Source organism: Pelobates fuscus, chromosome 8, assembly GCF_036172605.1.
Source record: "Pelobates fuscus isolate aPelFus1 chromosome 8, aPelFus1.pri, whole genome shotgun sequence".
NCBI classification, from domain to species: domain Eukaryota; kingdom Metazoa; phylum Chordata; class Amphibia; order Anura; family Pelobatidae; genus Pelobates; species Pelobates fuscus.
In genome coordinates, this window is record NC_086324.1 from 140,719,965 (window position 1) to 140,731,598 (window position 11,634).

Sequence of the window (11,634 nt, forward strand, 5' to 3'; positions counted from 1 at the left end):
GCTCCTTCCAGTAAAGCCCTGCATTGAAATCCGGCCGTCTGGTAAGATCACCTACAAGAGGTTTCAGCTCTTTAATCCATTGGATTTTTCAAGGCCGAAGTTTCCCCCATAGGAATAGTGGTATTGTTTGCGAGTTGAGCCACCTGGACATCTACTTTAGGGAGATCTTCCCATACTACTTCGCCGGCAAGTCTGAAGATATCTATAAAGTGTCTGGATATAGAGGCACGTTTCTCAGGATTTCTCCATTCCCTGGATATTAAATCCACTAGGGTTTATTGAACAGGAAACCCTTTTTTTTTTAGGATTCTCCAGGCCTTCTGGTAAAACTGCCAGGTTAACTTCCTTTATGAAGTTCATCTGGAGGAAACCCCACTGGTTCACTTGATGAGGATCCTGACCCATTTGAATCTATAGAAGAAAAACATTCCCCGGATGATGTCTCAGATGCAGAAGATCTTTTCTTGATTATCTGATGTACTTCCTGTATAGAAGATTCCACCTTTTTGGACTCTTTAATCATCTCCAAGGTCTGGGTCAGATTTTCCTGGAACCAGGTTAGGAAAGATTGGATATCTTTTTGCTTATCTCTTTCCAAGGAATCTGCAGTTAACTGACTGGCACACCTTCTTCCTTGATCCGTCTGGAAGAGGAGTTGCACACTCACTGCAAACTAAGTGTTTAGATTTGGCCGTAGCCTTTCTAGGCATGGAGGCTGCCAATTTCTCCTTGTCCATATCAGGATAAGCTGAGGTAGACATATCTGGAGAAAATATAAATGGAGGCTTAAACTATCTGATTCTACCTTTTGTAAAATTTCTGAGCATATTTTAAAGTAAAGATTTCTTTAATCTTACCTCAAAATACCTCTGAGCCTGCACAGCTCTCTATATATACACACACCTGCAGTACAAATTTCGTGTTTTGTTTTTGTCTCTTTAATAAAGATTCCGGTTTACGCATGCGTTCTAGCGCAACCAGAAGCTTAGGTGGAAAGCAGCACCACCCGGGCATGAGTTCCACCGCTGTGCGCTTGCTCAGGATAAACTCCGCCTCCAGGAAGTATTGCCGGAACCCTTCTCGGCATAAAAGAAACACCTCTCCACTTGCTCTGTAACCTTACTGGTAAGAAGCATGGTCTCTCAGCCTACCGCCCGGGCAGCTTTCGGACCGGGTCCCCCAGGCAAACAACCCGTGTGTCTCACCATAAGATGCCATCCTCTCTCGGGACAAGAAAGGAAACTGTGGTATGTTTTGTGTTATGGCAGTTTTAAAGGTCAAGGGGAGGGTCTTTTTGATCATAATTATCTTGTTAGATGTCTTGTCCACAGGGGAGGATCAAAACCCAATGGTACTGCCACCATATGACAAAAAAAAAAAAAAAAAAACTCTTCCTAAACACTGACAAAACTGTCACAATGATCTCTGTAACAGTACCTAAATTACACAATTCCCACCTATCCATCGAAACAAATTCAAATAACACACTGACTGCAGTCCATGCTTTCAAATACTTGGGTACGATATTAGACCCCAATCTATCTTTTGGCCTCCACATAGAAAAACTTGCATCTAAACTTTATCCTTTATCCAAAACTAGGTGCCCTGTACAGAAAAATCCTGCTAAAGCCCTACAGTAAAGGAAAAGATTGTACAGCAAATGCTGATGCCAATCATGGATTATGGGGATGTAATATATGCACCAGCAATCCCACATTAATAAACTCAATACATTGTATAACTCGTTCTGCTGATTTGCGCTACAATGCAATTACAGGACCCACCATTGTGACATGCTAAAAGGACTAAACTGGTTGTCGCTGGAATACAGACACACCCTACATCTTTCCAGCCTTGTGTTTAAGAGCTTTTCTGGGTAGCTCCCTCCCTACTTGAGCAGAATGCTCTCCCATCTCCTATAACCTCCGATCCAGTACCAGCACTTTATTTGGTCTACCTCAATACAAAAAGAAAGCAACCCGATCCGACTTTTCCTGCAATTATGGAACGACCTCCCGCACACTTTCAAATCTTCCCCAAGCCTAAAGTACTTAAAGAGATTCCTCTATATACCTCAAAACCGAATGCACAAGTTATGGTTGATTATATATTTTCTACCTGTACTATGTTACATTTTGTATATTAAAGGATCACTATAGTGTCAGGAAAACAAACTCTTTTTCCTGACACTAGAGCATCTTTAGGGCCCCCCTCCCTGGGAGCTGAAGGGGTTAAAACCTCTTCAGCTACTTACCTTTATCCAGCACCGGTGACCTCTAGTCCCCCACCGACGACAGCTCCCGAGTGGAGCAGAATGTGTGGCAAGAGCCGCGCACATTCAAACAGTCCATAGGAAAGCATTTCTCAATGCTTTCCTATGGACGCAAATTTTGCATCCAACGTTGCAGAAGCACCTCTAGCAGCTGTCAGGAAGACAGCCACTAGAGGTTGGATTAACCCTGCAAAGTAAACAAAGTAGTTTCTCTGAAACCGCTAGGTTTACATCTGAAGGGTTAAAACCTGGGGGACCTGGCACCCAGACCACTTAATTGAGCTGAAGTGGCCTGCGTGACTATAGTGTCCGTTTAATATTGTTTATTTTATTGTACCCCATTGTATCAATGCAATGTTTTGTGGACCCAGGACATACTTTAAAATGAGAGAAATCTCAATGTAGCTTTCCTGGTAAAATATTTTATAAATAAAGTCTTATGACAAAAAAAAAAAAGTTTATGGCAAGTGTTATTAGAAAAACGGAACTTTAAATCAGAACCAAAATCTGTAAAGCAGAGCTTAGTATAAATTAGGAACTGTACACAAATAAAATAAAAAAATTGGCACAGAGTCGATTTTTACTTTACGGCTAAACACTAAACTCTAGTACTGTATCAACCTTCATGTTCATGTTGAACCTGTAACTCACAAGTTGCATGTCAGAAAGCTATAACTGAAAAAACTAGTGCATTGCCTGCTGTAGTGGTTATGATATCTAAAGTACCCTAGCAATGATCTGCCCCTTACCTGGCCATTCATCGGCTGAGAACATAAGCTGACCTCCAATGATTGACATTCTGTGCAATATAAGTTGCACAGAATTGACATTACCAGTCTTAAAATTCTAGCTCTGGGCTAGCTGATGACCCCCATTCCCACACCTAATAATTCTGCTGGAGGCGTATATACAGCAGTTCTTACAGACTCCAAGCAATATGACCACTTCAAATCACTAAAGTGGTCATGTTGCTTGACATAACGAATGAATATGCTGGCCTGATATTTTCATTCAGCAGGCTTCCTCTATACAGGCAGTGTATGCATTAGAGAGAGCACAAAGCACAGATTACTTAGATATCTATAGGCTTTGCAAAAAATCTCAGATGTGGCTTACACATTAAAGCACAATTCAGCGTGACTTGATAGTCTTGGGAATCTGTACAACAGAAGTTAAAATAGAATTTGCAAATGTCATTAAATTAATAACAGACTGTAATTATACTGCCACAAAACACTTGCTTTAAAAATCACATGCGCCTGCTGGGTAGGAGGAAAACCAGCAGGAAATCCCTTCCAACACAGAAATTCTTAAAAGGGGTCACCTGTAACCATAATCACAATTCTGCACAAATTACAAAATTGATGCAGCATATAGCACCCCACTCAAATTTAAAAAGGTCTTTGTACCCCTAAGGGCTGTCAGACTGTTGCCGATTATAAATCTTTCCTCCTATTGTGCAACAGGTAACTTGGGCTGAACACACTCTCGGAGGAGAGTGCCAAATCGAAGACTACTCCTGCATGGAATGTGGCTCTGCCAATCAGTGCACAAACCCTGAGCCATTTGTAAAAAGATAGCAGCTCTATCTTTTTAGAGAGCAGTTTCAAACAACTTATGCCATTAACACCTACTGGTCAGAGCATTATGGGATAAGAATAGACGATAAGAATAGAGCAGAACAAAAAGCTCCTGGTTGGAGCTTCTCTCCCAGATAGATAAGGTGGAGCAGTGACCGCCGCTAGAGGTGTTACTAGGCAGTAATGCCTTTTCTCTGAAAATAGCAAAAAGCCTGCAGGGACAGGCTATACACACCAGAACAACTGCAATAAGCTGTTGTCGTTCTGGTGACTATAGTGTCCCTTTAATAACAAAAATATCTGAGAAGACAAAAATTAAAGGTAGGCATAAAAAGTACACTTGCGTTCTGTACAATTTGTTAAAGCTAGTCAATTTTTAAATTTGTTAAAGCACATTCATAGCAGATATATGACAGCATCTAGCTTGACATGTAGGCCTTCCTAGTTGGTAGGCATGTTCTCCTCCTAGCAGTGCAGCAGGCAGTCAATGCAGTGTACACTGGTCCTGGTCCTCACCAATGGCTCCCTTTGTTCTCTTCTGGGGCTTTCGGAGGACCTCAATATTTGGTAGGATTGTAACCTGCTGGTTGACTACATGTACAACAATGAAAATAAGAATGCACCAGTAGTAGAGCAAACAGTTATAGAATGTTTTTGAATTTCAATTAATTTGGTATAGTTTTATTTAAAGGTTTACATCTACATATTCCTATTCTGTACCTAAAGCAGCTGTGTATATACAGTCTTCCATGATGGTCCTTTATACTACTGTACAAACAGAAGTACATGGATAATTATTTTGTAACCGGATGTAAGCCATCCATGTACGGAGCTTTATCTATTTTGTGGTCATATCCTGCAGTTAAATTAGATTTGGTCTTTTGACAGACCCATCAGTGTTTAAATACATATGGATGTGTCCACACAGGACCACAGGTTAGGAAAATCTCTGAATGGGTTTAAGATTTGTTTGAGTGCTTCTCTGGGATTATGACTTAAAACACACTGCCTGGGATGTAAATACAGTGATCGCTTAAATGCAACAAAACGGATAGATGTTTAGTGATGACGTACATGCTGAATAAATTAATTTGTGTTTTTAAGTCAAGTAAGTAATCCAGCAATTTTATTAGCAATGCTAATCATTTCAAAAAGGTAACCTATCCATTTTAAATGGTGCTGGGTGAAAAGCGGTTTTGTGCTTATACAGGTTTTAAAGGATAAAAATGCAAATTGTGCAATAAATCAGGATTTGCAATGTCAACAGTTTATGGGCTCAGCTCTATGCAGCGAAGCTCAGTTTACACTTTTAATGTAGCAGTGATTGGTGGGCAGTACTGCACCAGTGTGATGAAAATATAGTAATGTAGCACTTTTCATAATTGGAATACAAAAGCATATTACAAGACAATGTCCACATGGATTAACAATTAAACCGGTTGTGTGTGACCTGAGCAGTTTCAAATACCTATGATTTTCATGTACAACTGACTTAACAGCTTGAAATAGAATAATCAAAAACACAACTGCCTGCTAAAAAGGTCCTGATCCACTTAAGATATGAAGATTACGTCACTGTGGTATGTTTGTCTGCAGTAAAGGAACACAAACATAATCCTAACCCTATAGTGGCGCCACTAGAATGGGTTAAAACACCCCTTATTTCCAGCGCTGTGGGGTTGCATTGGCTGCATTTAGACCAAACATCTAAGTAATCCATTGGCCCCTTGTTTTAAGATAACATGTACAACAACCACACACTCATGCTGCAGCAAGTAGATTAAAGGGACACTATATAGTCACCAGAACAACTGCGTCTTATTGTAGTAGTTTTGGTGACTATAGCATGTCCCTGTAGGCTTTTAAAATGTCAACACCGCCTTTGCAGAAAAAAGGCAGTATTTACATTACTGTATAGGAACACCTCCAGTGGCCACTCCTCAGATGGCTACTACAGGTGCTTCCTGGGTCAATGCTGCACTGACGTTTAACATCTTCATGCTCTACATGCAGACACTGAACACTTCCCATAGAGATGCATTTCTATGAGGAAATTCTGATTAGCTAGGTAGTCATTTGGTCCTACCCCCTTGGCTGAGATCATCAAAATTGACAATATTAGCCAAACCAATGCTTTCCTATGGGAAAGCATTGTGATTGGCTGGGATCACCACTTCTGATGACGTCAGCCAAGGAGGCAGAACAGGGGCAGGACCATCGCAGCGCTGCAAATAAGGCAAGTTCTCTTAATATTTAACGGGGGCAGTGATCCTACATGTGTTTTTAACACTATAGGGTCAGCTTCTGACCGTGTTGTTCTTTAATTACACATGGTTAATAAGCAAACTACTATCAAAGTCATGTAATAGCTACTATTAGAATGCTGAGAAGCTGATGACCGCTGAAAGAAAATAATTAAAAGATTAATTTAGATAAACTTTGTAGCATAACTATTTTAAGAACTCCTTAAATCTAGCTATAAAAACTTACATGCAACTTTTAATTTTCAAAACGAACAATTGTCTCCCCCTTAACCATCGCATTTACAGACAGTAAAATTTGGTATGTACCCCACCAGGTTAGTCACTAAAGTGAATTTCATATTCAAGGTAAAAATAAAAAATAAAAAATAGCCAAACTGAAAACATTCCCTAAGTTAGTTGTTCAAACTTTTTAGGTTCAATGTGCCCTTAATACTTCAATATTTTTTCCAAGGCGCCCCCAAGTCACATTTTCTAGGTTTTATATCTGTTCAGAGCTGCGGCATATACAGGCACTATAGTGTAATATATATTGTTGGTGTTTGAAGAGGAGCTTCTATATATAGTTTTAGTGTTTTAATACAGTGGTGTGTTTGCATGTAATGTTTGCAGGGGTATTTTTTGAATGTAATGTATTTGTGTTTGAGTGAAGAGGTGTATTTGTATGTTGTGCTGGTGTTTGACTGCTTAGATGTATGCACATACACTCACACAGATATAAATGCAAATTAACACACATACAGACGCACACTGACATACAGATACATTCATCCGGACAGATAGAAACTGACATAAAAACCACACACATAATCTGACAAACATTCAAGAGAGAGTTTTGTATATCTGCAGCCATCCTCCTGTTAAGCTTACCTTGTGTGTCCAGGAGGGTGGCTTGGAGTCCTGGTCCTGCTGCTGGTGTGAAAGGGGTCTGGAGCAGCTACTCTCTCCTTATGCTGCGACTGCCTCCTCACCATCCTGCACTGCACTCTATGCATGAACTTGGAAGGAAGTGATAGGCTGTCACTTCCTCCCAGCCTGACACAACAGAGGCTCAGTCGCAGTCTTAAAGGGCCACGTTTCCTGACCGGGCCCCTGTTCAGCAGAAAGGTTTCCTGGTGCGATAATCATTGCGGGGAAACATTTTGCGGCACCGCTGTGCCCACTTTGGGAACTGCTGCTCCAAGTCAAATATGGTTCCAGTTTGTCTTAAATTGTAGGTTTACTTTAATTGCTCCCATTAGTGAATAACCCTGACTATTTGAAAGCGGCTTATATTTATTCACGGCGCACATAAAGTCAATATCAGATGCTTCTTTTGCCAGATGCTAAAGGTATTTGACAAGCTTTACTATTAATCAAACCATCACAATTGCGGGCAGCACCATCTCCAGTTCAATTTAAACATGCCACTCATCAGAAATGCTTCTGACTTCAATTTATATTTGTCATACATATATACTGTGCCTTGGCCAAGTTTCACAAACCGCTTGTATATCTTTGGGGTACCCTTCAGAAATCCCTACAATGCTAAACATAGTTATTTAGAAAACTGCAATCTTTTACAGTATCTACATGCTCCTTAGACGGTTTGAAGACAGACCCTCCTTGCATGTCATAGGTTATTTCTAGGACATGATGAATGCTGAAGATGTTTAAGGTTGTATTTTTGTCTTAAATAAATATTTAGGATAAATGCAAAAACTAAAGAACTAAATTTTAAGGGAACACTGCACTACATCTTCATTTAGGGCAAGGGTGCCCAAAGGGTAGATCTCCAGATGTTGTAGAACTTCAACTCCCATGATGCTTTGCATGCCTTTAGAATGCTTAGAGTGACAAAGCTTAATGGAAGCTGTAGTTTAAAAAACATCTGGAGATCTCTGCCTTAAATGAAGATGTAGTGGCTTTAACTTTTGGGCACCCCTGACATAGGGATTTTAGTGCAGAGATGCTGGTCCTTTTCTCTGGCAGTGTAAAACATCGTAATTTGAGAGACAGTGTTTACATTTGGCCAAACACATGCCTCTAGTATCACAGTTAGGCAACCTTTGGCACTCCAGGTGTTTTGGACTACATCCCCCATAATACTCTTACAAAGCACCATGGGAGGTGTAGTCCAAAACATCTGGAGTGCCGAAGGTTGCCTATGCCTGCATGTAGTTGCGGACAAACAGCCACTAGAGCCACTTCCTTCTTTCTTCTCAGAGAACAGCAAAGAAGAACCGGATTCACAAAGAAGAGCAGAATCACTTCTCGATAAGCAACACTTCAATGGTGGTTCATTGTTATTACCGTGTGTATGCTGTAAGTCAGCAATACTTCTCTAAAAGAGATCATGATTAATGACCTAGCTGCAAGAGGATCCTGTCCTGGCACTGGATTACAGGTAGGTTTTATGATCATCATTTATATAGCGCCAACATATTCTGCAGGTCTTTACAATTATATCATGTGGATATTTGAAATAAATTAATTTACAGAATATAAGAGACAATACGTGAAGAAAGCCCTACTCAAACAAGCTTACAATCTTTCAGTAAGGGGTAAAGAAACACAAGAGGAAGAAATGTACATCAGCGGGAAGGATGAATAAAAAGTCAGTGTCAAAATAAAAAAAAGTGGTAAAAGTGGATCGTGTAGAACCAAACAGTGAAAGGGGGGAATAAACGAGCCTTTGAAGGCAAAGAAACTGAGGATAGCAATTCTGAATGTAGGTGCTGTACACAATGCAGCACTAAAATAAGAAGCACCTCTAGTGGCTGTCTGAGTGACTGCACCTTGATGTGTTTTTAGACTAAATGTAAACACTGCAATGTTTACATTGCAGAGCCTGCAGGAACAGCCTATAGACACCAGAAACACTACATTAAGCTGTAGTGGTTCTGGTGACTATAGTGTCTCTAACCTCAGATTCTTGCTGTGAGCTTCCAAGTACATGTTCTTCTAAGTACAATAAGAAGAGACTCTAGGATTGTATTGCACTTTGAACATGTAATCCTAAATCAGGGAGGTCATGCAAACATTTTTAAAACAGAGTGAAAACACATACAAAAACAGATTCACATAATTCTAAGTCAACATGAATAGATAAGTCTGCAAGGTCAAGGACAAGGATGGTAGACAGGCATGTCCTTAAAGGGACACTATAGTGTAGTGGAAGGCAGGCATAGGCAACATTCGGCACTCCAGATGTTTTGGACTATACCTCCCATGATGCTTTGCCAGCATTATGGGGAATGTAGTCCACAACATCTGGAGTGCCGAAGGTTGCCTCTCCCTTGTGTAAGGACAAAAAAAAAAAAAAAAAAAAAAAAAAAAAAAAAAAAAAAACACACCTTTCTGCATTCACCCAATTCTAGCACTGGTCTACCTCGGCACTCTGCCTCCGCCGACAGGGGAGGGGGAACTAATGGACCAAAAGTAGCCTAGCAAACAGTTAGTGCCACTAGAGGCAGTCCTAGTCCTGTGATGTAAACATTGCAGTTTCACTAAAACTGTAATGATTTAAATTGCAGGACTAAGCAAGACTGACACTGCAACTATACCACTTCAATGAGTGGAAGTGGCCTAGGTGCCTATAGTGTCCCTTTCACTATATGACTTCAAAACCTTTTGCTGAATTCTAGAGTTCTTCACATCTAGAAATCGTTTTGCATTCATACAAATACATTAAATCCAATGAGCTGTGAATTCTCTCTTGCATGTATTTGTATTGTACAGATCGCTGGTATTGCTTAGAAATTTGTTTTAAATCCTAAACCTCAGCTTTGCATCACCAGTGTTACAGAACAGACAACACCAATTACATCCTAGAAAGCACAAATATAAAATTGATACTTGAGCTGCTCCACATGATGACTAAGAAATAATTTAAACGTATCACATCAATGCTAGAAGTGCTCGAATGCAAAGAGCTGTAGAAACTTTCTCAAGAGAGAAACCAAAATTGGACAAAGTCCAAAACACAAACTGGAGACTTTGAAAGGTAATTCAATAAAGAATTCTTAACATTATTTTGTGAACCACACTTGCTTAAATTAACATCTCAATATCTCAGACCTGGTTTCTGCTTCTCTTTATCCATCTCTACCCGGCCCATCTACCCACATAATAAATCACTAAAGGGTGAATTCTCAGGGATCCAAAAGCAAATGTCGAATTAATGCAATAGTGGAAGATCTGAAGAATGTTACCATTTCAGCCTGGCAATTAAAAAATTCACATTGTATGCTTCTACCGACATTGTAATACATAACATAGCACAGGGGTAGGCAATGTTTGACACTCCAGGTGATGTGGACTGCATGTCCCCTGATGCTTTGCCTGCAATATGGCAGTAAGAGCATCATGGGAGATGTAGTCCACAACATCTGGAGTGTCTAAGGTTGACTAGCCCTGACCTAGAGGTATTTTAAGTCTAAACACGCCAGCAACCTCTGGATTGCAACTTATCACTGGCAGCATGATTGGGGTTGCAGCTCAGCAGAGATGGGCTGCCAAGGATTGCTGCTCTCTGTGCCCATGGTAAACAGAGCAATACAGATGTTGGGACCAGCAGCAGCAGCGGCCCTGGGCTAGCCACCCCTGCCATAGCACCATGCTCTCCCCCATGGGGGGGGGGGGGGCTGCCCCTGCCCCTCATCATGCTCTCCCTCCCAAGGGGGGAGGGGGGGGCTGCACCTCCCCAAGCTCTCCCCCATGGGGGGGCTGCCCCTGCCCATGCTCTCCCCCATGCTCCCAGCTTCCCCTCTCACCCGCAGACTCCCCGGTGTTGATCCAGTCTGGGTTAGCGATGCTGGCGATGGCAAAGATATCGGCGGCCAGAAACAGACAGCCTGAAATGATGGTCAGTTTATCCATATCTCCGTCACCTCCTCCCCCCCGCCGCTGCTGCAGGGGCCCCGGGTTCCAGCTCCCCTCTCAGACGGAGAGGGGGGAGATCCCTCGGTGAATAATAACAACACGAACCCAGCGCTGAGACCGGGCCGGACACTGACCCGGAACTGAAAGTGCTGCTAACCCAACAGCTCGCCGGAAGTGAACGACCCCTCTATAGCCCTCCTCTAGGAGAACGCCATCAGCCGAGGCCCCGCCCACCTGCTTGTTGCTACGGAAGCTGTCACGCGCCAAATCTTCCCTAGCAACTGGCTACTACCATCCTGTGATGGACATTTAAATACTCCATGAGGGGGGAGGGGGCTTATCCACTAAACTGAAATGAGAATGGAGAGACTGAGGATAAAATAAAAAATAAAAAAGCTGATTTGGGCAGGCATAAATAAAATCTTCCAATTCAGCTATAGAAACAGCTTGAAAATTGTAGCCTAAATTGTGACATTTTGATTACACTAGAATGTAATGTTTTACATTAAAGGGACACTATAGTCACCCAGACCACTTCAGCTCAATGAAGTGGTCTGGGTGCCAGGTCCCCCAGGTTTTAACCCTTCAGATGCAAACATAGCCGTTTCAGAGAAACTGCTACGTTTACATTTGGGGTTAATCCAGCCTCTAGTGGCTG

The 11,634-nt window shown here is 41.5% G+C and overlaps 1 protein-coding gene across 1 annotated transcript in view; it reads right to left on the reverse strand.

Moving 5' to 3' along the window:
* Positions 1-11,142, reverse strand: part of MOSMO (modulator of smoothened) — a 28,037-nt gene extending 16,895 nt beyond the window's left edge. Inside the window, exon 1 of the mRNA XM_063428877.1 lies at positions 10,868-11,142. Coding sequence (XP_063284947.1) covers positions 10,868-10,973 — 106 coding nt within the window. The 5' untranslated portion in view covers positions 10,974-11,142. The remainder of the gene's footprint in view (positions 1-10,867) is intronic.
* Between the last annotated feature and the right edge of the window lie 492 nt (positions 11,143-11,634).